Source organism: Malus sylvestris, chromosome 10, assembly GCF_916048215.2.
Source record: "Malus sylvestris chromosome 10, drMalSylv7.2, whole genome shotgun sequence".
In the NCBI taxonomy this organism is placed as follows: domain Eukaryota; kingdom Viridiplantae; phylum Streptophyta; class Magnoliopsida; order Rosales; family Rosaceae; genus Malus; species Malus sylvestris.
In genome coordinates, this window is record NC_062269.1 from 31039951 (window position 1) to 31066084 (window position 26134).

A 26134-nucleotide genomic window follows, 5' to 3' on the forward strand; every position below is an offset into this window, starting at 1 on the left:
TAAAATTTGTCGCCTGAGAAGTCAACCGCGGTGAGGGTTTTTTATTTAAGAAAATTAATTAAAAGGGCTTGAAAACTTTGAGTTTTAATAATTTAGTGTAAAAATGTGGTTTTTCGTTAAAATGAACAGTATCAAGTGCTTTTCGTTAAAGTTCCTGTGTATGTGTAATTAACCTTAATTAAATCATAGAACGTGGCAATAAAAAAATGTTTGCAATAAGTTTTATTTTTTATTTTTTGATATAAGTGATATTGGGAGTTGTAGTTAATAATTTGGCGTCGAAAATGTTACCTAAAATTTCTCATTCAAGTAACGGATTTAGCATTGAAGGGATTCTCTGATCAATTTAGAGACCAGTAAGGAAGTGTCACCCAACTATAATTTTAAGTGTTATGTTCTTTTATTTTTCTTTGAACAAAAAGAGTTCTCTTTAAAACAAGTTTAAAGTAAAATAATATTAGTTTGTTATTTAACATTGCCAAAAAATTTATTTCACTACAACTTTAATTAATAAAAAAAAAGAGAAAAAGAATTTGGTGTTTCATGAAGAAAGGATGGGTTGTTATTATATACTTGTGATATGGAGAGATGCATTGCTGGGGGCACGAATGGGTTCACCTCTCAGAATGTGTGTGTTGACAGCTGCTCTCACACGAAAGATTTTTTTAATGTGTTTAGAACATGAGCACATACGTCATCCGTCATTATATAAATGGAAAGACACTTTAAAAAAAATTCCCTTAATTTGTATAAATAAACATATGGCGTACCAGTTACCACCATATAGTCCAATCACATTGAAAAAATCTCTTCTCTCGCACATCCAATGGGGGCTCTTTCTTTCCCTTTACTAAATTACTAATACCAATTTCATTGTAATTAGTGAGTTAGTAATTATGCACAATCACAAATGCTTGTAACAACGTAATGTGAATTCGGTCGTTTTCAAGAAGTTATTCCTATCAACTTGTAAATTAACTTTTTAAAAAGGAAATTGTTAATTGTTATGGACAGTTGAAGAAAAGTAATACTAATTGTAGATTGGGTTGTTTTATTGAAACACAACTAGCACAATTACGCCACTTAATATACCGTCTAATGGTATTTTTCCGTACTATCCCATACTAGGAAAACAAACACAAGCCCATCTAATGGCATTTTTCCGTACTATCCCATACTAGGAAAACAAACACAAGCCCATCTCAATATGCCACTTAATATAACCGTCTAGTGGTATTTTTACGTTCTATCCCACGCTAGGAAAACAAACACAAGCCAATCTCAATACGTAGCACCCACGGCCCAAATTAGTCTAACAGATTTACAGTGAACACCCCAAATTTGGTGGGTAGTGTAAAAAGTTGAACTCGGAATTGGAAGGGGCCGCGCGGACGCAGGCCCCCACTGGCACAAATTATGACGTTGGCTCTCCCACTATGGGGAGACCATAGGCGGGCACCCCTCCTGAGTGCAATGGAGGTCACCAACCCAGGCCATGGGCCTTCTTGATCACCCATTGACCCCGTCCAGGTAAGTATGGAGAACGTTCCCTCCCCCTCCACTTTTCTACTCTTTTCTCTCCCCACACTCCTTCCCTCCGTCGATGTGGGACTCCATCCAATCTTCCAAGTTCCAACAACAACAACCGACTCAAGATCTAAATTCTAACCCCCTTAAAAAAACACAAAACACAAAATCTTACAGTCTACCATTTGCTGAAGAAGCTTGGAATTGATGAAGGGGCTGCTCAAATCCTTCACTGTGAGTCTTCTGCTTTGTGGGCATTTCGAAAGTCGTCTGCTTTTTTTGTTTTTGTTTTTGGAGTTTATTGAAGGAGCTGATTGTGCTGTGTGATTGAATGAATTGTGTGCGTATGCATAGAGGGTTGGAGGAGGTGTTAGGGGTTATAGCGCGGCGAGGAAGGACCTTCGGATTGAGGGGGTTAAGCATGCCATAGCTGTTGCTTCTGGTAAAGGTGGTGTCGGCAAGTCCACCACTGCAGGTACCATTTTGTTTCTTCACATTTTTCGAGTTTTTACCAATATGGTTTTCGTTTAAGTGTTGATATCTAAAAATGGTTGAACGTTGTGGAGTTTTTGAGCATTTTAGTTTTCTGGGTTATGCGAAAATTGTGTAAAGAGGCATCCTTTTTTGTGATTACAGTGGTCTCCAGTAGGGTAAGTTTTCGGATTGCGGTGGGCTGAAGACTACGTTCCTGAACTTCTTCGATTATTTTCAGCTGTTTTGGTTAATTTTGTCATTAAATGTTGAAGAAAACAATGGATTTTTAACCTTATTGGGTGCTGGAATTGTGAGGTAGTTATAAGCGATTCCAATTTTAGATTGTAGAATAAACATCAAAGTTTAGAATTTTCCATCTCACTGATTTCGCATTTTGAATATTTTATTGTTGCAAATGAAATCTAATCTAATGATGTTCAAAATAGTGACTTTCTGATTGCTTATTCAAAATAACATATGCATAATGGTGGGAATTGCAGTTAATCTGGCTGTTGCACTTGCTAACAAGTGCCAAATGAAGGTTGGCTTGCTTGATGCTGATATATACGGACCAAATGTTCCTATAATGATGAAGCTTGATAGAAAGCCAGAAGTGACTGAAGGTATATGTTAAGTTAATTTTCTGCAGATTTCACTAAAGAGATGTAGAATTTATTTGGTTAATTTTAAGATTTGTTCTAAACAGAGATAAACTGGTAACTAAACTTTCCAATCAGTTTGAGTGTCTCGATTCCTGTACGAGTCTTTGCACTTCACGTTTTAAGCAATATTACCTCTTCATTTTGCTAAACAGTCCTTCCGAAGCAATATGAGAATTTAGGTTTTCAAATTTTGTGATCAAACACGATATAAGGTATAAACTTCTGTGTGTCATTTCATAGTCAAGTCCACTTGTGGACTCTGCAGAAGACAAGTCCTATAAACAAGTATCCCTTTACATTCTTCACACAGACACACTAGATAATGACTTCATAATTCTGCGTCTTCTGTTACATCTTGTATCATCTCTATTGTGAAGGCAACCTATATAAACTCAGACATGCACAAACACCAGACATATACTCTCCTTACTATTTACTGATTCCATAACGCTAGACTGGAGAATATTAACATTATGGTCATCTTCTACCAGATAAAAAAATGATTCCAATCGAGAGCTATGGAGTCAAGTGTATGTCAATGGGACTTCTTGTGGATAAGGATGCTCCGCTTGTTTGGAGAGGTCCCATGGTATAACTTTGATATTATAAGTTTTATTGCTTAATTGTTTATTTAATTTCATGTTCCTTGCATAGTTTGATTGTTGGCACTAACTACCAACAGTTAGTGCTGGTATGCAGACTACATCATTACTTTTTAAGAGATTTCATTTCCAACTACTGGTATAATTGTCCTCATTATCATGAAAGAATGCAAATTAGTTAACTGAAGTGAGGTTCCTATTGAAATTTAACCAAGCTGGTACTTTTCTTGTGTTTGTGTGTGTGTGGACGAGTCTTCATATATAAACATATATATCACTTATTTATTAATTGTTAAATATTTGGTTGCTATGAGTTTGAAATTATTGTGCTGGGGTTTAAGAAATTTTGTTATTATTGAGAGAAAGTAACAAACACCCAAAAGTAATAGAAAGTTTGAAGAAATTAGAAAGGCCAGGGTAAAGATAGCATCAACATCACTAATTCAAGTCGGATAGCATCAACATCGCTTGTGGTAAGAATAATGTGCTGTTTCCATTTGTTTTTTCTCATGATTTTTTGGTTTAATTCTTGCAGGTATCTAGCGCTCTTGAAAAAATGACTAGGGGCGCTGACTGGGGAAATCTTGATATTCTTGTGGTAGATATGCCTCCTGGCACTGGTGATGCTCATATAACTGTATCCCAAAGGCTGCAATTATCAGGTAGTTGAAGAACATAACCACAAAATGCTTTGTATTTATGTTCAAATTTCCCGCATTTGGTTTGGGTAGTATCTTCTTTGATAGCTGAGGTTCGTATCTCGTGCCTCAGAATCTTGTGCAATCTTCGATCTATGTTAAATGCATTTAGCAAACTATCAAAGTACCACAATCATTTCTCCCACCTTCAGCCTCTAAATGTCCTGTAATGTTTCAGCATGGTTGTTCAACTTGGTCTAATCATTAAAACTGGAGGACTGATATGGTTCATTCATTAAACTGTACAATAGGCGCAACTGGTGGATTTCATATAAGGAATTTATATGTAAAACATAATGCTAGTATAGTTATAGATATTAAATATCAAAATTTTCTGGTTTCTGAAGACATGCAGATTAGTGCCCCTAGACCCCCTCCCCCAGAACATCCGAGTAATATTCCAGCTTTACCTTTCCAATATTAACTTGGTTTCACAACTATCATTTGGTTTTCCATAACCATGACTGGTTTGTTGGTAGGTGCATTGATTGTTTCAACGCCTCAAGATGTAGCATTAATGGATGCCCGTAGAGGAATTAACATGTTCTCTAAAGTCGAAGTTCCCGTATGATTTTATTATTCTTCAGAACCCATATCATCTTTGGACATGTTTGCATTGGCATTGTAAGTTTGTGGAGATCATCAGTGACATAATTGTTAAGATAATTAAATTTGAATTGCTGTTGTAGATTTTGGGAATTGTAGAGAACATGAGCTATTTTAAGTGTCCGCACTGTGCCGAATGTTCCTTCATTTTCGGGAAAGGAGGATCTCGTAAGACAGCAACTGAGATGGATTTGGAATTTGTTGGCGAGGTATGATTTGTTAGTTTCATCTGTTTCATAGTTTACTGTAATATCCGTAAATTCCTTTGAGGTTGCATCAATTTGGGTCTTGATTCTTATCTTTTATCTCCTTCCTCTCCATCTCTCTTCTCTTTCACACAGAGTCATTTATTTTCATTAGAGTAGGAGGGTAGAAATTTTAGATCTCCATAGTATTGAGACTCCTCTTGTCACTTTCCATAATCTCTGCTGAAGGCATTATGTTTTGCTGCAAACCAGATTTCTGTTCTTGCAAAGATACCATGAATGCCAATCTGCATAACATACATACCTCATGTTAGTTTAATGGAACCCGTATTTGATATAATTTCAACTTATAGTTTATGAGTGCCATGGTGTGTCGCGCACACGCCATTTGAAGGAGTTTTCATGACCTTTTTTGTTTTCATTTTTTCTCCATTTGATCCTATATTTAAACAAATTCACGTAATTGGATTTTTTTTTTTTTTTTTTTATGTACCCCAATAAGCTGAGATGAGTTGCACCTATGTTAATTAATCTCTCTTGATCAAAGTGCTTAATGTTTCAGATACCGTTAGAAATGGGGATCAGAAAAGGCTCCGACAATGGTGTCCCAATAGTAATATCAGCTCCTGATTCTGATGTCTCGAAAGCATATGTGGACGTGGCTCGGAAAGTTGTAGAAAGATTGTCGAAGGAAGAACAATCCCGTCCACATATATGCCTCTGATTTTGTGTTGTCCAATTTCAGCAAATGAATGGAGTCTCTGCTGTACCTTCTGCACTAATGGCAGATTCCCTTGTTCATGCCTTTGTAATCTTTCCTCAGCATTGTCACAGAGTACTATTAGTCCGTCGGACGAGTACCGCGGCAGTATAAAGTCGAAACAAAAGAACAAATTATCAGAAAACTCTTTGTAGTATCGGATTATAATTTATTAGAACATATTCCGATCATCTGAAACTTGTAGTGAGCAGAGCTATTGGAAATTCAAGTTTTGAAGCACTTTCCATCTCTTAACATCATTGAAGGAAGAAACATTTCAGTGTACTCAGAATTCAAGCTGGTATATTAGCGCGTGCCCTAAAAGTGGAGGGACACTAAAAAGCATATCATCTCTCTACTTATATTATTACATTTGATATAAGGGCTTGTATTTCAAGCTACTGTATGAGGAGCAAGGAGGGGTATCCAGTTTTTGACTTGTGTCTCCAACCCATCATTTTCATCATGATGGAATAAGTTTCATTTTCTCAGATGAATGGTAGAGTTCAATTCAAAGGAACATGTAGAAGAATATGCATCTTCCACATGCACCTCATATAGTGGCACCTATCTCTTTCTAAACCACTACTATTAGGATAGGGATTCTTTCCGGATTTCTTTCACCAAATCTACCAAGTTCGGGAATCCGAACCATTGAAATTTGATCCAACAGTTATAAATAAGGAGCCCCTTTAAACGTTATAATAACTGTAGTTGTTAGATCAAATTTTAACTGTCTTAATCTCCGAACTTAATGGATTTGATGGAAATGATCCGGAGATCCTTTTCCAAAATAAAGCTAGAAGAACAAGTCAAACCCACTTGACTGCATCCAAATCATTTTCAATGTTTCCGCCATTTTCCCACCATCTCTCAGTTCTTCGCTTCCCCATCCACTCATAATCTCTCTCTCTCTCTCTCTGAATGCATCACTGCACCGTAACCCTGAAACCCCCAATTCCACACCATGTATCCTCCTCTCACTCCCACTTGATTTTTCCCCCCAGCCCTGGGCTGACCAAATCCCAATCCCACCCCATCTTCGCGCCAATATACATTCGCGCTCATTCCGTCTCCAACCGCACCGCCAGAGGGCTCGATGTCTCCGTCTCCAAACACTCTCCAAACTCCAGCACCCCAAATGGCTCCGTACACGATTGGAAGCCGAAGAGCGTCGGCGTTAAAGACGTAGATGTCGCCACTCTCGGCAATCTCTGCGTGGATATCGTGCTCAATGTGCCCAAATTGCCACCGCCCGATGTCCACGACCGCAAATCTTACATGGACCGGTTGTCCGCCTCGCCGCCGGATAAGGTTTGGTCCTCTCGCAGCCTCTGACTATGCCGAAAAAATTCGTTCTGTAATTTAATTTCTTGAAGTCTGTGCATTTTCTTTACAATTAAAAATTGGACCCATTTGATATTTTGCTGTAGAAGTGAAGTAAAAGAGTTGAATTTGTGACAGTGACTGCTAATTTCATCTCTCTAGCGCAATTTGGAGTATTTTATTTGTTGGGATTCTTTAATTTCAGGTTGCTATGTGATCAAGTTTATAACTTTCGACCCATTACAATGGTTATGGTTTTTGCTTCTTAATACTTTCGTTTCGTCGTAATTTGAGTTTTTAGTTTTTCCTTTTGTTGATGTTGTTTTTCATTGTGTAGTAGTTTCTATGAAGAAAAGTGTAAGGTACTTCCAATATTATATGATAAGCATCTCTGCCGATATGTTTTCCAAATTTGATTATATGGTTTGAAATGTAGCAATACTGGGAAGCTGGTGGAAACTGCAATATGGCCATAGCAGCTGCAAGATTAGGACTTAAGTGCACCGCAATTGGGCACGTGGGTAACGAAGTATATGGACAGTTCCTTTTAGATGTCCTTCAAGATGAAGGAATTAGCATGGTTGGAATGAGTGACAACAATACCAATGTTGACAGTTCTAGTGCATCGTATGAAACACTTTTATGCTGGGTACTCGTTGATCCATTGCAAAGACATGGTTTTTGCAGGTAAATGTTTTCCACTTTTTGCTTTTCTTGTAGTAATTCCATCTTCTTTGTAAAGAATGGCAATTTGAATCGACCTGGTTTGTTTATCAGCCGAGCTGATTTCAGTAAGGAGCCTGCATTCAGTTGGATGAGCAAATTATCTGGACAAGTAAAGACAGCTATAAAACAGTCAAAGATTCTGTTCTGCAATGGTTATGGCTTTGATGAGCTCTCTCCTGGTGTAATAGCCGCAGCTGTAGAGTATGCCGTTGACGTTGGTACAGCAATTTTCTTCGACCCTGGACCACGTGGAAAAAGCCTTTCTGCTGGTACAACAGAAGAACGAGAAGCACTTAACCTGTTGTTGAGGATGAGTGACGTTCTTCTCCTAACGTCTGATGAGGTTGGATATATTGTTAACCACGATTCATCTTTTTTCTAGTTTATTCCATCTTATCGTGTGCAAAGTTTTCCTTTTGTCTTGTTGCATTCAACCATCTAATACATTGTGATGATATTAATGATTTCCAGGCTGAGTCATTGACGAGCATTAAAAACCCAATATTAGCAGGGCAGGAGCTGCTCAAGCAAGGGGTGCACACAAAATGGGTGATTGTCAAAATGGGTCCAAGGGGTTCAATTCTAATAACTAGGTCAAGTATTTCTTTTGCACCAGCTTTCAAGGTATCATTTTCTAACTTTACATTTTCTTATGACATTGCCGTGAACTTGTAGCTTACTTGTTTATGAAATCATACTGGTACATGTTTATTAATTCTTGCTAGATATTTTTGTTCTACATCTAACTTTGGATCAAATTCAGTACATCTTGCTTGTTGTTTGCCATCATGCACACCATTTCACGCCAAAATCATATTTGTTATATTTAAGTTTTAAGCACAACATTAGACAAAAAAAAAGTTACAAAAGTGTTGTACGTGCTCAAGATATGTCTGTTTGCTCTGTGTGCTCGTGCTTGTGTATGTTTGTTGTAGCTTGAACCTTCCTACAAATAAGAGTATTAGGTAGATCATATCTTTTGGCCAGAAGTAATTCTGCATCATAGAAGTGCCTTCATATTCTGTTGTATCCTGTTTGAATTCAAGTTCCAGCTCTCTTTATTGGCTGATACACCGATGAAACCTTAGTTCTTGTGCTGAAATGTGACAGGTAAATGTTGTAGATACTGTTGGATGTGGAGATAGTTTCGTGGCTGCTATTGCATATGGTTTTATCCACAACATGCCGATGGTTAACACATTAGCAATTGCAAATGCAGTAGGTGCAGCAACCGCCACAGGTTGTGGTGCTGGTAGGAATGTGGCAACCTTGGAGAAAGTAATAGAACTTATAAGGGCATCTAATCTCAAGGAGGATGACAAATTTTGGAATGAGTTAATTGATGAAAATTTGGGTGTCGAGGAAATTACGTCCCTCTCAAATTTGGTCATCAATGGAAGTGATAACCAGTTAAATTGTGTGTCCTTGCAGAAGGTGGTATCCGAATTGCTTCCTAAGCTCAAATCTGCACAGTTAGAAAGAAAAGTATCTTTTTGATAGATCGTAACAACAGTAGGTTTTTAGCAATTGGAGTTATTTGATTCTCTGGGTTTAATTACACCCTTGGGGTTCTTCTTCTTCTATGAAATTGAGTACTTTCGGGGAAAACATCAGTTTTGAGCAGGAGTCAGGTGAGCTTGCATAGCTTGAAGTTCTTCTTTCCAGCTTTCTGCAAACATATTTTTTACTCTCCTGCGCGAAGATGTTTCATTCTTTGCACCTTTTCAACAGATTGTTCGGGAAGTTATTTAACACGCTCTTTTTCTCCTCTTGCACTTTCTTGTATGTTTCTAGCCCTTGGATTGAATGAATCAAAAGGGAATCAGGAGACAAAATAAACACGAGTATGCAAAAGGGAAAAAAGGGTGTGGCGATATCATTTCCCATTTGTTATTGATGAGGCATCTTTATTGGTGCTTTTTAGCCTGATATGTGGTGTAAACAAAGAAAAAGTGAATCTTATATGTTATGGTTTTTTGAAATTGCAATTCTAGAAATTGATTGTCACTTTGGCTCTTCTTTATTCATACCACTTCTTCACCATGTCTTTTTATGCATATCCTTTTTAAACGAGAAAAATCAGACCAAATTAATTACGAACAGTGATTTTTGCACTTCCTTTTATACTTGGTGTACTTCCTCTCTTTTGTTCTAACGATTCAGTAGAATGGCGAGATATAATTGTGATGGGTGCATAACGTAAAAGATGATTGTGAAAATCACTCTCCATAAATAACTTTACCCTTCCCCTCGGTTTTTAAGTGGCAATGCTATAACCCTACGACCATAAACACATACTATATAGGATTTAGCATGGCCGATTGAACAAGACAGATGAAGGTTTGGCTAGGTGGACACGGTACCGTGCCGAACTTTTTTAACTCGAACTAGAATTGCCGTCCATGTCATTGAACTCAAATGAAATGAGTTGAACACATATTTATATTGATCAACTGACTAAACTCTCGTTCAAAAATAATATTTTTAATATTTGATTTGCAAATTTAAATTAAAATTTTGATCCCTTTAATTTTATTCTTCAAAAAATGTTATTAATAATGTACGATGACATTGACTCATCGAGTGTGGTAAAAATTAAAAAAAATGGATTTGATAGGTTTTTTATGTGGGAAAAAAAGTAAATTACCAAAAAAGCCGAGGAGAAGAAGAGAGAACTACACAAGTGCCCTGACTCTCTCCTCATTTGTAACTGCCCCTATTGGTCGTAGCCCTCATCTTCCACCAAACAACGCTCATACCACTCCTCCATCACCTCTTTTACTTTTATGCCCCCCTACGGTCCCACCCCCCAACTCAATTATTTCTCAACCTCTCTCCATCTTATGTGGGTGAAATGAAGGCCCCCACACAAAATAAAAACTAATAAAAACACTTTTTTTTTCTTGATATTTTAATATTTATTTTTATGTGGTATTTTTTTCTTTTGAGAGAATGTTTTTCAAAAACACTTTTAGTTTATCACTCCTCTCTATTTATGGTCGTCGGATTGAATAAATCAAATGAAATAAGAGACATGATTAAACATGAAAGTGTGAAAAGTTAAAAAGGTATGTGATTATCATCTCTCTTTCTTTTAAATAAAATGAAGATGTTTTAGTTTGAATATTGTACTATGGCACTAAGATTTATGTGGATTTTGCGATTGAATGTTATTGCATTTTTGTAGTTGTAGGTTCACCTGCAATTTGTAATAAATTTAAGACATTCTTTTATAGTAGTAGCGTTTACATGAACTTTCTAGTAGACTGAGTTATCACATTCTATAATAGTAAAGTTTACGCGAATTTTATAATGGACCGAGTTATCACATTTGTTTTTATCCTATTTTTTTAAAAGAAAGCGAAGATTTTATAGTAATGGTACAAAAAAAAATCTAACATTTTTTATAGTAAAAAGATTTACGTGAACTTTGTAATAGATAAAATTATCACATTGTTTAACAACAACAGAATTTATGCAAACTTTGTAATCAACTAAATTATCAAGTTCTTTTATAGTAGTAGATTGTACGTGAATTTTCTAACAAACCAAATTATCAAAATTCTTTTATAACAGTAAGTTTTACGTAAATTTTGTAATATAACATTTATTTTTCTATAATAGTAAAATTTACGTGAACTCTAAATTATAAAGGTTTAGTGAACTCTAATGACCAAATTATCACTTGTCTCTTCATATCTACTTGTTCTTCTAATTAATTAATTGTTAAATTCTAGTTTTTTTCCTTCATCACAAATAAAATTCAAAATCCAAAACAGGAAAACCCAAAATTTAAATGATATTTCAGCTACATTTCTCAAAAGATAAATGAAAAGAGAAATGGGGGCAATATCGGAATACCAAAAAGTTGGACGGGAAAGGAAAAGAGGATGACATAAATACCCTCCAAATTGGCTAACCCTAGAAATTGCCGAAGTCCAGTCGCTGCCCTCGGTTTGCCCCTGCAAAATTTCTGTGCCTTCCCCTTCTCTACCCTTCTTCCCTCTCAGGTTTCTCTCTCCCCCACCTTCCAAACTCGAACACTTCTCTCTCTCTCTCTCTCTCTCTCTCTCTCTCTGCTCTTCCTTTTCTTGGTTTTCTTAGAAACAATTATTTATTTATTTTCTTTTATTAAACTGTATTAGATGCAATCTCTACTGATTTTTCGTCCATCTCTGAAGTTTCTTGATTGATATTTTTTTAATTTTGATTAATTTTTTTGTTGTGATTTTTTGCAGGTTCAGTTTGTAACTTCTGCTTGAGCTTCTGGGCAGACTTTGATTCTGTAAGTTCCGACGCACTTCAGCTTTGTTTTTCGCTGTAAATTATCTGTTTGGTTGCTGAGAAAATATCAGAAGCTTTAGGATTTGTGAGTTTGAAGCAGCCTAATTAGAGTATAACGTAGCATGGTAAGTTTCATACTTCAGTGTAAAGCCTTTTTTAGCTTATTCGTTAGGAATTCCTGCACCAGCGGGTACTGTGTGCTGATCTCAATCTGCACTTACTGTAATTTTACTGATTCCCGAATGAGTTTACATCAAAAAATTGTATTTCGTAATGAAATGGTGCTCTAAATTGGACTGTATGTCCGTTCTTTTGGGGTCAATGGTAAAAAGAACATAAATTTGATCCAAATGTGCATTCTTTGTGACACAGGTCTACTCAGAAACGCAAATTGAGCAGAAATTTTCTGTTTTAAGTTCTGTGTTTGATTGTATTGGTGGGGGTTGGTTTTTGGACCTGTAATGGCGGACCATAGTTTGGTTCTTGGGCAGAATGGTGATCTGCCATTGAGGCAGAATTCACATCCGGGACGGGGGCTGAATCACAATCTGGTTCCGGGTCAAAGTCATGGCCTTGCATTGAGGCATGCCCCTGATCAGGATTTGGAATTAGGGCATGGTAGCCATGATGATAAGCAGGGTTTTAGACATCCCCATGATCATGGATTAGCTTTCGATCAGACAAATGAACAAGAGATAGCCCTTCAACATAGGCGCATACAAAATCTTGAAGAAGAAGGTTTGGAGTTGGAGCAAGATATTGGTGTTGAAACTGATCAGGAGAATGTTGATGTCAATGAAAATGACAATGACCTTGCTCTTACTGTGGCAACTCATGAGTTGGGTTTATCAGATAATCATGCATTGTCATCGGTGGAGGGCCATGATCTTCACGAAAATTTGGATTTAGCAATGGATCAAAATCAGGAGATGGGTATTGTGCCTGACTCAGACATGAGTTTGCAGCAATCCCAGCTTTTAGATACTCCTCCTGTCCTTCAGTATCGATCTCATGCTATGACAACTAATCACCAGCTGGCTGTTGGGCAAGAGTTTCCTGATGTTCAGAGCTGTCGAAGGGCACTGAGAGATGCTGCTATTGCCCTTCGCTTTGAGATGCAGACTGTCAAGTCTGACAAAACTCGTTTCACTGCCAAGTGCGCAACAGAAGGATGCGCTTGGCGAATTCATGCTGCAAAGCTGCCTGGTGTCCCTACTTTCACAATAAGGACCATCCATGAGGAACACACCTGTGGTGGAATCACCCATCTTGGTCATCAACAAGCCTCTGTCCAGTGGGTTGCAGATTCTGTGGAACAACGTTTGAGGGAAAATCCTAATTACAAGCCAAAAGAGATACTAGAAGAGATTCACCGAGTTCATGGCATTGCATTATCGTATAAGCAGGCATGGAGGGGAAAGGAACGCCTCATGGCAGCTGTTCGTGGATCCTTTGAAGAAGATTATCGACTCCTTCCTCAATACTGTGACCAGATCAGAAGAACCAATCCTGGAAGTATTGCACAGGTTTATGGGAGTCCTGATGATAGTTCCTTCCAACGCCTATTTGTTTCATTACATGCATCTATATACGGGTTTCTGAATGCCTGTCGACCTCTTCTTGGGCTTGATAGGACTCATCTGAAAAGTAAGTATCTTGGGACTTTGCTTTTTGCTACTGGGTTTGATGGAGATGGAGCTCTGTTTCCATTAGCGTTTGGGGTGGTTGACGAAGAGAATGATGAAAATTGGATGTGGTTTCTCTCTGAGCTGCGTGTCCTGCTTGAAAATTATGCAGAGTACATGCCTAGGCTTACCATTTTGTCTGATAGACAGAAGGGCATTGTTGATGGGGTGGAACTAAACTTCCCGACTGCTTTTCATGGGTTTTGTATGCGCTATTTAAGTGACAGTTTACGGAAGGAATTTAATAATCCTCTGCTTGTTAACCTTTTCTGGGAGGCTGCTTATGCTCTTACTGGCATTGGGTTTGAACAAAAACTTATTGAGATTGAAGCTATATCACAGGAAGCAGCCCATTGGATTAAACAAATTTCTCCTCGTCTGTGGGCAACAGCATATTTTGAGGGGACAAGGTTTGGGCAGTTGACTGCTAATATGGTTGAATCGATAAATTCTTGGATAGTAGAAGCATCTGGGCTTCCAATAATTCAGATGATGGAGTGTATCAGACGGCATCTGATGACTTGGTTCAACGAGCGTCGTGAAATGAGCATGCAATGGACGGGCATACTTGTTCCTTCTGCCGAAAAGTGTGTTTTAGATGCAGTTGCGCTTGCTCGTACTTACAATGTGATTCGTGCAAATGAAGCCGAATTTGAAGTTAGAACCCATGAAGGATCAGTCACGGTGGATATTCGTACCCGTTGTTGTTCATGCCATGGATGGCAGCTATGTGGGCTGCCATGTTCTCATGCTGCAGCAGCCCTCGAATCTTGCAGGCAACTTGTATATCGGTTCACAGAGAGTTGCTTCACAGTGGCAAATTATCGGAAAGCCTACTCAGAGACGATTCATCCAATTCCAGATAGAACTCTGTGGAAGGAGATAGCTGGATTCCCAAATGAAGGTAACCCGGAGATGTGGATGGTTATTAACCCGCCAAAGTCGCTTCGACCACCTGGACGACCAAGGAAAAGGCGAATTCGCACAGAAGATGGTAGTCGCACGAAACGAGTTGTGCATTGCAGCCGCTGTAATCAGACCGGACACTTCCGAACAACTTGTGCTGCCCCCATATAGTCGCCAATACCCAAGCTCATACTGTGCAAAGAAGATATAGGCTTTTCTCTGTTAGTAGTGTCTTGATTTGTATCTTTGCGTGTTCATAGGCCTTCATTAGACACAGGATCTTCCCGTAGGCTTTTTATTTTCGGATAGTCGATGTCCAGTTGATGCTTCAGTCACATATTTCGATCGTTAATTAGCAACGTAATCAGTTAATTAAACATTCTTAATCAATTAGTTCTATGAGCTTCTAATTTTTGTTTGTCTTTTATTTCTTTCCATGGTGTTTTTGGTTTTGGTATTCTGAGATTAAATCCTTTTTTTTTTCTTTTTGTTTGAGCAAGCGATATTATCAACACTAAAATGATGAGGAAGTGGGTTAAGCTTCACAATAGGCTAGCAATAATGTTGTTCATGTTTCGAATTCTTTTGAAGTCAGCTCAAGACACGAGTTCTAAACCCTAAATCATAAGCCTTGGTTAGAATGACAACTCTAAACCATGAGTGGTTAACTCTAGTTAAACCCTAAATGACAACAGCAAACCCTACAACCTTTGTGCTTCAAAAAAAAAACCTAGTAAGTTGGTCTATTTATTTTCAGTGGATTGATCCTTGTTCAATGTTTGTATCTTTTCCAGTATGTGTATTATACCAAACTTGCAGACATTATCCTCCATATAACAAAGTTGAGACAAAACTTAAAGCCAAATACTTTGAGGTAGTCCAATCTGCATGCAAGTCAAATATCTCAGCTAGATATTTGTTTGCTTCATTTTTTTACTGCTTATGCGAATTTCTAACAAAATTAAGCATCGTAAAATATATTTCCAGAACATTTTTCAAAGCTTCTTTATGGCGCCCATAAATCTTTTCTACGCCTTCCCTCCTACAGTCCTACTCCTAGTTTCTTTTATAATTTTTTTTGGTTAAATAGCTTAAAAATCAATAAAAAAAAAAACACTTAAAAGATTCAATAAATAGTAAGACCCTTTTTTAAATCTAAAATATTTTCCTCACTACATCATTTTGTGTTCTTTCTCTTTGACATAACCCATTAAAGCTTATAGAAAATTTCAAATTCAATATAAATACTTACAGAAAGTTCAATAAAAAATCTCTTTTAAACTGTAAGACCGCTTTTGAAAATTTAATAAAAAATAAGTAAGGAAAATTTCAACATAAAGCCTTAAATCTCATGTAGATGAATTCATGTATTTTATGTCTAACCCCAAGAAATTCTGCAACAAAATAAAAATGGAAAAAATGCCTACTTTGTGAGATTGTGTTTAGGTTTTCAAATACCAAGATGAAAGTTGGCACCACTTTTTGAGGAGAACATGCTCGAAATGTGGGAACAGAATGCCTACTCAGGAAAAGGGGCTTTGACTTGTCATAAATCTTTCAAATATGCATATGGTATAGAGGTAATGATTCCATTAGCTTCTGGTATTAAACTTGATTGTGATTTTTTATTTTTATCTTTCTGTTACACGATAATATGACGGCTGTTACAATCAGCGTTCTGCATTTATTATACCCTAGAGTTACTTGCTTAGTTTTTGCGCTAAACAAGTTGGTCGGGAAAAAAAATAAACTTAACTTTTATTATTTGTAACTATTGAAACATGAGATGTTGAAGAGAGTCGTCTAGGTCTAGGGACTAGAGTGCTCGCCCTGATCAATCATAGAGTATTTAAAAAATCATGTAGGGCCTAATTGGAAAGTTGATTTTGATTCCAAAATATCTACTAAGGACTTTATTAATTTGTAGTCAATCAAAAACTATCTTAATAATTTGTATACACATTCTTCTCTTTTCCATAGCACATAGATGTGTGGGCTAAGTTTGACTCAAATATGAAATTAAAACTGCTTTTTTATGAACGAATCGATTCCAAATAAAACTCTTTGAGGGATATCAAGATTTCATACATTGAAAATTATTTTTCAAAGATTCAAAATTAGGAAAATTTTAAAACTAGACTCCGAGTTAAGAATAATTATATTCTAAATTGGTTAAAAAGGCTGCCACAAAATTTCCTTCTTGATATTATATATGCAACTGATTGACAAAAGAACTTTTGAATATCTCTAACTTGTGACAAAATAGACCAAAAAATATATGAAATTGAAACATGGATAGGAGATCTTAAACTTATTATCATCAAGTCAAGACAAAAATAAAATAAAATTGGGGAGTGCATTATGCATAATGCACTTTATATTCCACTTTTCTTTTGGCCCTTTTTCCTTTCTGCTTTAAAATTTGTTGGTTGGTTGTCTGTAAATAGCTTTAACATACCAATCTGTGTTAAGCTTGGGATTTAAGCTTGGCATAAATCACATATGCATGCCATCATTGATAACTGAAGGTTCTCCACCTTCCGTCACCGTCCCTTTACCCAAGTGGCAAGCAAAAGGCATATCCTTTGCTTGTGAGCTGCAATCAACACCAAGGTCAAGATCCTTGCATGAAAGCAACACACCCTCCTCAAACTATTCATCACTTCATCAATTATTAATCAGTCTCAATAGACCCGGTTACAAACTTTTAATCACAATATATAGAATTGGAGGGACATCAATTTAACAGACAATAAGAGTACTAAATCGTGGTGTTTGTATTTGTTTTATTTGTGCATATTTCCGCTATTTTAGGTATTGGTGCAGGTTTTACATAAGTTGATTGTTAAAAAGCAACTACAAAGTCTGGACCATAAACAATTATACATTGGCCTTTGCAAAGGTTTAGGGCAGAAAGCTTTTGAAAGTAGAGGGTAGCTTGTTCCTTAATCTATTTTTAAGTACCTAAAGAAGCTATTTAAGTTGACTTTAAAACTACTAACTAATATATTTTCTTGAGGAGAGAAAAATAAAATCTTGACAATTTCCTTTTACTTTGGATGTTTATTATTACAATTTGATATCCACGAAGAACCTTTGGCCAGCTATGTGTGCAATTGAAAGCAAGTTTAGCAGTATTAGTGTAGAAGGTGGACTCCATGTGTCATGTGACATGGGGAAAGAATCTTGTTTTCATCCTTACGTATATAAGGACCCCATGAAAATATAATGCATGGCCAAATAAAATCTCTCTCTCTCTCTGTATGCCATCTCTCTCTCCTCTCCTCTCCTCTCCTCTCTCTCTCTCTCTTAAGAACAGTTGTGGGGAATGTTGTCTGGTTCGAGATCTTTCGATAAAACTTGAAGATCGTTATCATCTGAATGATCTCGGACCAGGCTTCATTCCCCTCAACTTGGAGGAATATACAGAGTCTAGAAACATATCATGCATTAAAATGCAACGAAGAATTATACAGGTACATCAATTTGTTGTTTTAGTACACTACTGCCTAATGATTCCTGTTATGTGCAGAGAAGCTGGCTGCAGATTTTCAATCGTGGCCGGAATCGGCAACGGGAGCAACCCAGCATCAGGTCGGTAATGATATATAGTTTAATTCTTTCTTTTTCATGCTTAAATGTTGACAAAGATGTTTAGTGCCGATGCGAACTGCAAATTAAAGCTTTCCTTCTGTCCTTTTCGTTTGTTTATTTCTTTGATGTTCTGATAAAGGATATAAAGATCTCTCTCTTCCATGCCAAACTATACCTTACAAGATAAGTGAACCCTAAATTGGAAGAAAGACTTGTATGAAACTGAGACGTTATGTGAGAAAGTTAAAACGTATAATGACGCTGATAAACTTGATATATTGACACTTTGGTGGCCTCATTTCATATAAGTATATGCTCAGATTTACGTGTGAAGTTCATAATTTCAGATCTGCTAGATATAGATAACTATATAGCTTCTCAATTGGCTGCTTGATATTATTTTACTTTGTGAGATGAAAAAATTAAAAATAAATCATGTCCAAAAGAAAAATAATGCAATTGAATGTGGAGCATGAAGTATGCTGATATGAGAAGAATACAATATCAAGAGTTATAAGTGTGGGTTCTAATTTTCATGTTGAAAGTAAAAGCTAGGTTGTAAAATAGGAATCAAAGTACTTATTTGTTTTGTGGGGCTTTTGATTGGACTTCAGAGGGATAAAAGAACCTATTTGGGGGGTTGAAATGAAAGATTGCAGGGAGAGAAATGGAGAGGGGGTGCCAGCTGCCTACCAGTGCGATCTTTGTCTGCTTATGTGTATTATATTCTCATGCATATGCTATCCTGACTCTTTTTTCATGCAACATTGTAGGGTATTGTCTAATTTTCAACAAATTATGGCACGATTTGGATGGTGGGATTTCTTGTTTTTGGAGAACTGGTACCTTCAAAATACGGTAAAATTGTTTGCTAACTGTTACAAAGTTTTTTAGAGAGAGAGAGAGAGAGAGAGAGAGAGAGAGAGAGAGAGAGAGAGAGGGAGAGAGGGGAGGGAAGAGAGTGTCTGGTCTCTTTTAGTTGACATCCATCAATCTAAATTCATTTGGCAATGTGGTTTCCTTCAGAAACAGAAACTAATTGTATGTTTGTGCATGTTTTCAACCTTCATGGTGGGTATCCAATTCTCCTCAAGAATGAACAGCTGATGGTACAACTAAAAATAAAACCATATTCTACAAATTTCTTTAGTTTTGTAAGTAAAGCATGTGGAAAGCTGATGAATGTGACAACTGCAAAAGTTGAAGTATTGTATAAGTATGCAGACTTGGGCGTAGCCAAGTTGGCTAGAGGCTAGAGCACCCAAGCTCGAATCTCCTTCTTCGCTAATACGTTAGAATATGGTTCAAATAAAGAAAAAGTATTCAACAAGTAAAAATATATACAGAAACATTCATAGACATACCCTTCACAATATGACCCTCATAGCACAACTAGTAAGGCCAGACTCTCAAACCATTTCGTTCGGCTTTTTGACATGGGGGTAGATGTTTTTTCGTTCTATAAATAAATGGAAAATATTTTGAGGTCATAAAAAAGAAAGAGAACAAAAGGCTCGTAAAGTATCGCAGCAGAAAATTTTAGTGAATAATTTGCAGTTCTTTTATTGAATTCTCAACATGAACATTTGACAGAATTTAAGGTTTTCATGAAGTACAAACAAGTTTAATGTCTGTATTACAAAACTATGGAGGAGAACGGGAGGCGGACTGATTACAACACACTCTTTGATCATGTTCTCTCATACTTTGACGAAAGATTAACGCTGAAGCGACGTTCATAGAATAGTACCTTTCAGAGGTAAACTTCTCTTCTTCTTTGACACCATGTCATAATCTGCGAGACCAGGAGAAAAATGCAACTTTGACATGCATGCACAAGCACGCTGCACTAGGTCTTGTTTCTTTGCAACCTTGATTCAGGTGAGTCACACGCGCACTGCAGTTGAATGCATCTTCAATCCTTTACTCCATCGATGTGATCTCCTCTTGTACAGAGCCCCGTCACCCCACCACTGAAGATTTTGTTTTGAATACAGTACAGATCAGCCATTTAAGACCATAGCAATGCACCTTCACATTTTGTATCTTAGAAGATAGCATCAAAAAATTCGAAAACCCTTGTTCTTTGGAAGATCTATCTCATGTCTGATATTGTATGGTTTCACTCTGCAAGAACTCCAAATCATTCTCTTGAATTAAGAGTCCTTATGTGTTTCCATGCCCCTTCGAGACCCCGAAAAATGAACAACTTCCTTTTCTTAGGAACACATACAAGACCTTTACCATACTATTGAAGCGGGGTTGGTGCCCACCATAGCCCAAAGCTGACTCCCTCCGTTCTTGATACGAGCTGAATCAATAAGAATTGTAATAATGTCATGATCTCACTGAAAAATTTCGTACTTGCAAATTGTGTGAGAAATAAATGCTTCGCTACTTTAAAATAAGAAATAAATTTAATCGGCATTCTTAAGACATGCATTATGATATTATTTGTCAACAAAAATTCGTTAAATTTAACATAAAATGCATAAATAGATTAACATGCCTGCCTTTTGTGTGAAAAGCATTAATATACATAATGGATCACAAGCGTTATAGAAAAAAAAAGTGTACGCTTTTTTTTTTCTTTTTTTTTTTTTTTTTTTTGGCTTTTGACAAGCCTAATACTCTATATCATTTCTAACTTATGACAGAAAATTTGAACTCAAATGCAATAAATTTTGAACTGAACTGATGTAATTCACCTAGGCAAAGAAAGTGAATTTTTTTTTTTTTTTTTTTTTTTTTGCTAATAAAGAAAGTGAATGTTGGAAATTCTTAAAAGTGGGGAATGTATAATTGCTAAAAAATACTTTAGTTTATAAAAGTGTTTAATGAAATAATTAGATTAGTTGGCCTTTGCCATGTTATATATTTGGTTAGTTCCATTAATAATATTATTATTAATTGACTAACAACGTTCTCTCAAAGATAATATCGACGTGTGTAACCACTCAATAGCAACAAACTATCACGATTAACATGCAACGACAAAAAGCATAACCAAATCCCAAATTTTCCTTCATCTTTTTAACAATCAAATGAACAAAAACAAAAATATATAAGCAAAAATAAATAAAAATATTCATTCATTCTTCAAATCTGAGCAATTTTCTTGGAATTTGTAAGACATGCAGAAAGGTAAGAATTATCATGCAACAAAGCTAGTCAGCCTCTTGATATTGGCCTTTTCCGTCGCTCTTTGCTTCCATCCTTCATGCAAAAACCTATCTCATTTTTCGTTCCTCATCACCTCTCCATTTTCTTCAGATCACACCTTCACTCAGATCCTTGTAGCCTCCTCAATCGGCATCATCATTGCCGCCGCGCTGCATTACCGCCTCCGAAAGCACAAGGATCAGAAGGTCATCCCCCGCCTCAAGGTTTCGGACTCGAACCGCGTTCATCACAAGCTCGAGAGGTTCCCCCACTATGTAGGTAATGATAACATGATCATCCGCTTATTTTCTGTGGCCTTTGTGATCTGCAAGGTGTTTGTGATTGAATATTTTTGGTTTTGTGTTGTTGTGGATGCAGCTAGGCAGCTGGGATTCAAAGACAGAAGAGAATGTCCACAGCTCTGCAAGCTAGCCACTGAATACATTAGAAAGTTTGAGGGGTTTGAGGAAGATATCTACAACTTCTTTTCCAGTGAACCGGATGCGGATTCTCTGTTTGTGAAGCTCGTCGAGGAGTTTGAGAGATGCATCCTCAGTTATTTTGCATTTCACTGGAGCCAAGCTGATATGATGATTACTCAGGTGATTAAGATAAAAAACAAAATATATGGATGATAATGTGATAGTGTTCATGATGCATTTTTTTCCATAATTTAACCATACAATGTTGAATTCCGGTGATTTATTTCTCCGTGGAACTGAAAGTAACAACAATTTATAAAATTTCAGATCTTGAGTTGTGATGCTGAGCCCAAAAAGAAGCTCAAAAACATTGTCATGGCGGCAACCAGGTGGGAAATTTAATTCTTTTTGGTAGGGTATGCGCGTGCGTGCGTGTGTTAGTAAGACATGGAAATTGATATGCAAATATTGAAGTTTATAGGAATACTAATTACCTGCAATTTGTGATACAGAGAACAGAGATTCGAGAGAGTGACGAAAAATTTGAAGGTGGCTAGAGTTTTCACTAACTTAGTGGAGGAGATGAAGGCGATGGGACTCGCACAGCCGGATGACTCAACGTGCACAGAGGTGATGGCTCCGGTGGCTCATGCTGACAGAAGTCCGGTCCTCCTGCTCATGGGAGGTGGAATGGGAGCAGGAAAGAGCACTGTGTTAAAGGACATTCTCAAAGAGTAAGTATATTTGAATGCAAAATCTATATAAACCAACTTCTTTTGGAAAACTGTTGGGTTTCTAACCTTATTCCACATGCGGATCATCTTCATTTCTAAAATTTTGGTTTACCAACCATATTATGAATCGGGAAATCAGAAGCGAAACTTTATTTTCTTACCGGCTGAGGAGTAATTTCCAAATTAATGAACACGAAAAATAAAGTGGAGAGAAGCTAACATGGTATTTTTGGATGAAATGCGTTACAGACCATTCTGGCACGGAGCAGCGGGGAATGCTGTAGTGATTGAGGCAGACGCCTTCAAAGAATCAGATGTCATATACAGAGCTCTCAGCTCCAGAGGCCATCATGACGACATGCTTCAAACCGCTGAACTGGTATATATCAACTCTTTCTTCTCTTTCTCTCTAACTTCAAGAGCAGCATCATCACACTTTTCCCGGAAGTTCCCTGCAAATAGCGTAGACTTGACCCGTAAAATTGACGTATAGAAGTATTCGCTGCACATAGCTTTTTTATAGCCCGAGTTATATTACCTGAAGGTGCATCTGATTACAGTGCATCTCTATCCTTGATCTGGATGAAGAAGTTGATCCTTCACGACACGAATCTAAACAGGTAGTACTTCTCTTAACCACACTGACGTAGGAGGATCTCCAGCCATTGCCAGAATCCTTAGGACAGATGATTATATGAGGCCTTAAAACTTTCGATACGAAGCTACCTTCAAAACTCAGAACGCTACCCACCTATCTTCTCTACTTTCAGCGTCTGTTTCCTGTCTCTATTACAATGCTGCAGTGGAACTTTAGATGCACAGAATTTACTCAAAAACTGATAAAATAACGTTAAACAGGTACACCAATCATCTACGGACGCAGCATCATCCCTCCTCGTCACAGCGCTTAATGAAGGGCGGGATGTCATCATGGATGGCACACTCTCTTGGGTACCATTTGTTGTGCAGACGGTAACAATGGCCAGAAATGTTCATCGCCGTCGTTACCGCATGGGGCCTGGTTACAGGGTGAATGAGGATGGAACTGTCACTGAAAACTATTGGGAACGACTTGACGATGAAGAACCAGAACAAGTAGGAGGCAGAAAGAGAAAACCGTACAGGATAGAGCTCGTTGGAGTCATGTGTGATGCTTATCTAGCTGTTATAAGAGGCATCAGGTAACATTACATGTCAAAGATATCCTATTTTTCTTAATTCTTGTTCTTTCCGCTCTCAAATTTGTGGCAAGAAAAAACATTGATGCATGAAATTGGGCATTCTCAATGACAACAGGAGAGCTATCATGGTTAGAAGAGCGGTGCGAGTAAACTCACAATTGAAATCCCACAAGAGATTTGCTAATGCATTTCTAACATATTGCCAACTGGTTGACAACGCGAGACTATATTGCACGAATGTACTGGAAGGCCCGCCTAAGGTACGCCTGCTACCCTTCTTTTCGTTTATCTTCCTTTCCAATAAGAAAAACCTGCAGACTTTCACATAAGCAAGCTCAATAAGGACGGACTTTCTTGGTCAAAGCTCGGATACGTAACATAATAGTACAAACTTACAGTTTCCTTTGATGGCTTTGATTTCTACATCTCCTAGCCTCGGAAATCATAGCCGTTGCACCCTGAACCCCGAAACATGTCTGATGAAGTCCGGGCGTCCATCTGAATTCAAGATGTATAGAATGAATATACTAGTCAATGATGGATATAAAGCACGCTTATAGCAATCTAAGATAATGATTTTTGTGAAGTTGATAGGATGGAAAGACAAAGACAAAACATTGCTCGTGGATCCAGATGAAATCGATTGCTTAAAAAGGGTAGGCAGGCTAAATGACACAGCGAACTCCATATACGAACTTTACAAGCGCCCTAACCCAGCTTATGAAACCGGGTCAGTCTGGAAGGACATTGTCTTATCACCTTCAAGATTAAACATTCAAAAGGAGCTGAAGTACTCCATTCAGAAAGTCGAAAGATTGAAACAATAAGCCAACGGTCCCAGCCAGGTAGCATTTCAAACTTCTTATCTTCACAGCTCACAAGACGGGAGGAGACATAGCAAAGGATCGGAGTTTTCCATATTTGCAACCAGCAAGTATTTGTCAGTGTTGTAGCGAAGACGAGGAGCTTTCTTGTCTGTGTTGTATCAAAAATGAGGAGCTTACTCCTAACGTTTATATATATAGAAGGTGAAGATTTGAAGGTCAAAATTCGGATTTATCTTCATGGATGATCATAGGCATATATATATGAGATTGACAATGTCTGATTTCCTTATTGTATGAACTTCAGTAGGCCAGTTTAGAAAAGACGTTTCCTTTTTCCTTAAGTTTTCTGTTCTGATAAACCTAAACTTACCCATAACATAAACATACGGTGTAATCGAAATGAATTAATGACTTTGAATTCAGATGTCCCAGGACGTACTGAGTAGTGAAATTTTTTTGCCATTCAACAGAGAAGAGTGGTAGCGAAGAAACTATAAGAATTAAATGAGTTGTGTATTTTTTCGGTAAGAACGAGTTAAGAAATGAGCATTCATACAGTTATATCCAATATAATCTATAACAACGCAACTGTGAAATCAACACCTGCCTTAAATAAATCTATAGATCCACAGCTAATTGGAAAATAAATTCCACTCCAGATGGTAACCTAGAGTTTCTTAAAAGACACTGTTCGACCCTAAATGGCAGATGCATTGAGGAGGGCATTAGAATATAACCAAAACTACATAGCCATAGCGTAAGGATCGGAGAAAGAAATAATCCGACCAAAAACATTCGTATCTTCTAAAGCAGTATTTAATGCTACTTTTTGTGATTCTTTCTACTATCAGAAGTCATAGGAACAATGATTTTCGAAGCTAAAACAATGCATCTGATGCATCAATTGAAAATTCAACGTACAGATGACAAAAACGAGTACCTGCCTGATATCAGCCAGCTACATTCAATGTTTAACCTGCATTTGAGACTGAAAACCTGCACTCCATTAGGTAGAAAAAATAAAAATAAAGAGAGAGCGCTCTCAAGCCAAGTTCAACAGTAAACATGGTTAAACCTGAATGGAAACAATGGTAAAAGACATGCCTGCATGTGTCTCTACTCCCTGGTCGTCGACTCATCAGCAATAACTCCTTTATTTTGGTTGGCATTGTTGTTTCACAAGTCCAATGAATTGTTTCGCACATCTCTTGGGTAGCTTGTGAACAAATTACCATGGAGATTGGAACAGAGTTTAGAGAAACAAATTACCAGCAACCGAACGCATAACTGAAATGGAAACTGCCTGGGAGATTCATGTCTAGATCTCAATCTCTTTAATTTATCACCTCCATGGTCTAGAAAGCAAGGTAATGCTTTAGCTCAAAGTAAACACATTTCATGTTTCGCGCATCTCAACTTCTTCTTGCATGAAGAATCATCATGGATAAGGAGGCCATGTTTTCTGTAACTCAGTTGTTCCATTGTACAGTATGATCTTACTCAACAGATCATTCAATGTTGGTATCCCAACAACCATCTCATGTTATGATAAACATCTTGTGTGTCTATGACTATGACTATGACATAGCACTGACTCCGAACCCTACTTATTGGCGTCATTCATCTCCAAATCTCGGACATATATCAAAAGATTTCTCTTGCCCAAATTCGTTTCTACGATCTTATCAAGCACTTCACATGTCTACACTCGCGCTATTTGCTTCCATGTAAAACTAAGAAACAAGATTTCAT

General features: G+C 37.3%; 4 protein-coding genes, 1 long non-coding RNA gene and 1 other non-coding gene across 9 annotated transcripts; 4 read left to right on the forward strand and 2 right to left on the reverse strand.

Annotated features, from left to right (window-relative positions):
* Positions 1-1376: 1376 nt before the first annotated feature.
* Positions 1377-1538, reverse strand: LOC126588076 (U1 spliceosomal RNA). Its single transcript, XR_007611311.1, has one exon. It is a non-coding gene; the product is annotated as a U1 spliceosomal RNA (small nuclear RNA).
* LOC126587107 (iron-sulfur protein required for NADH dehydrogenase, mitochondrial-like) lies at positions 1414-5775 on the forward strand. 2 transcript variants are annotated; one of them, XM_050252081.1, is made up of 8 exons: positions 1414-1761; positions 1882-2002; positions 2502-2624; positions 3155-3252; positions 3801-3927; positions 4443-4528; positions 4653-4778; positions 5323-5775. In XM_050252081.1, exons 1-8 carry the CDS (start codon positions 1735-1737, stop codon positions 5497-5499), a joined length of 885 nt encoding a protein of 294 aa, XP_050108038.1. In that variant the 5' UTR covers positions 1414-1734; the 3' UTR covers positions 5500-5775. The 2 variants fall into 2 exon arrangements, with proteins under 2 accessions (XP_050108038.1, XP_050108039.1); XM_050252082.1 differs by having other exon boundaries at positions 5338-5775.
* A 500-nt stretch (positions 5776-6275) lies between these two features.
* On the forward strand, positions 6276-9594 carry LOC126587106 (fructokinase-1-like). The gene is made up of 5 exons (XM_050252080.1): positions 6276-6849; positions 7298-7548; positions 7639-7930; positions 8059-8211; positions 8698-9594. Exons 1-5 carry the CDS (start codon positions 6460-6462, stop codon positions 9082-9084), a joined length of 1473 nt encoding a protein of 490 aa, XP_050108037.1. The 5' UTR covers positions 6276-6459; the 3' UTR covers positions 9085-9594.
* A 1926-nt stretch (positions 9595-11520) lies between these two features.
* Positions 11521-14872, forward strand: LOC126587044 (uncharacterized). Of its 2 annotated transcripts, none has more exons than XM_050252022.1 (3): positions 11521-11597; positions 11826-11996; positions 12244-14872. In XM_050252022.1, exon 3 carries the CDS (start codon positions 12333-12335, stop codon positions 14631-14633), a length of 2301 nt encoding a protein of 766 aa, XP_050107979.1. In that variant the 5' UTR covers positions 11521-11597; positions 11826-11996; positions 12244-12332; the 3' UTR covers positions 14634-14872. The 2 variants fall into 2 exon arrangements, with proteins under 2 accessions (XP_050107979.1, XP_050107977.1); XM_050252020.1 differs by having other exon boundaries at positions 11523-11597; positions 11826-11872.
* Positions 14873-21071: 6199 nt separating this feature from the next.
* Positions 21072-24806, forward strand: LOC126586440 (calmodulin calcium-dependent NAD kinase-like). Of its 2 annotated transcripts, XM_050251282.1 has the most exons (9): positions 21081-21200; positions 21330-21497; positions 21597-21820; positions 21968-22029; positions 22153-22374; positions 22624-22753; positions 23233-23555; positions 23671-23815; positions 24143-24806. In XM_050251282.1, the coding sequence occupies exons 1-9, from the start codon at positions 21191-21193 to the stop codon at positions 24380-24382; spliced, it is 1524 nt and encodes a 507-aa protein (XP_050107239.1). In that variant the 5' UTR covers positions 21081-21190; the 3' UTR covers positions 24383-24806. The 2 variants fall into 2 exon arrangements, with proteins under 2 accessions (XP_050107238.1, XP_050107239.1); XM_050251281.1 differs by having other exon boundaries at positions 21072-21497.
* Positions 23557-24136, reverse strand: LOC126586442 (uncharacterized). Its single transcript, XR_007610804.1, has 2 exons — positions 23952-24136; positions 23557-23866 (listed from the first exon to the last, which is right to left on the reverse strand). It is a non-coding gene; the product is annotated as an uncharacterized LOC126586442 (long non-coding RNA).
* Positions 24807-26134: the final 1328 nt, after the last annotated feature.

Excerpts from the sequence above, each read along its gene's own strand:
- LOC126587107 (XM_050252081.1), top strand. The coding sequence starts at position 1,735 with ATGAAGGGGCTGCTCAAATCCTTCACT. Across the intron at positions 1,762-1,881 it reads GGCTGCTCAAATCCTTCACT|AGGGTTGGAGGAGGTGTTAG; the intron begins GTGAGTCTTCTG and ends GCGTATGCATAG. Across the intron at positions 3,253-3,800 it reads TTGTTTGGAGAGGTCCCATG|GTATCTAGCGCTCTTGAAAA; the intron begins GTATAACTTTGA and ends TAATTCTTGCAG.
- LOC126587106 (XM_050252080.1), top strand. The coding sequence starts at position 6,460 with ATGCATCACTGCACCGTAACCCTGAAACCCCCAATTCCACACCATGTA. Across the intron at positions 7,931-8,058 it reads TTCTCCTAACGTCTGATGAG|GCTGAGTCATTGACGAGCAT; the intron begins GTTGGATATATT and ends AATGATTTCCAG. Across the intron at positions 8,212-8,697 it reads CTTTTGCACCAGCTTTCAAG|GTAAATGTTGTAGATACTGT; the intron begins GTATCATTTTCT and ends GAAATGTGACAG.
- LOC126587044 (XM_050252022.1), top strand. The coding sequence starts at position 12,333 with ATGGCGGACCATAGTTTGGTTCTTGGGCAGAATGGTGATCTGCCATTG.
- LOC126586440 (XM_050251281.1), top strand. The coding sequence starts at position 21,191 with ATGCAGAAAGGTAAGAATTATCATGCAACAAAGCTAGTCAGCCTCTTG. Across the intron at positions 22,754-23,232 it reads TGCTTCAAACCGCTGAACTG|GTACACCAATCATCTACGGA; the intron begins GTATATATCAAC and ends AACGTTAAACAG. Across the intron at positions 23,816-24,142 it reads TACTGGAAGGCCCGCCTAAG|TTGATAGGATGGAAAGACAA; the intron begins GTACGCCTGCTA and ends ATTTTTGTGAAG.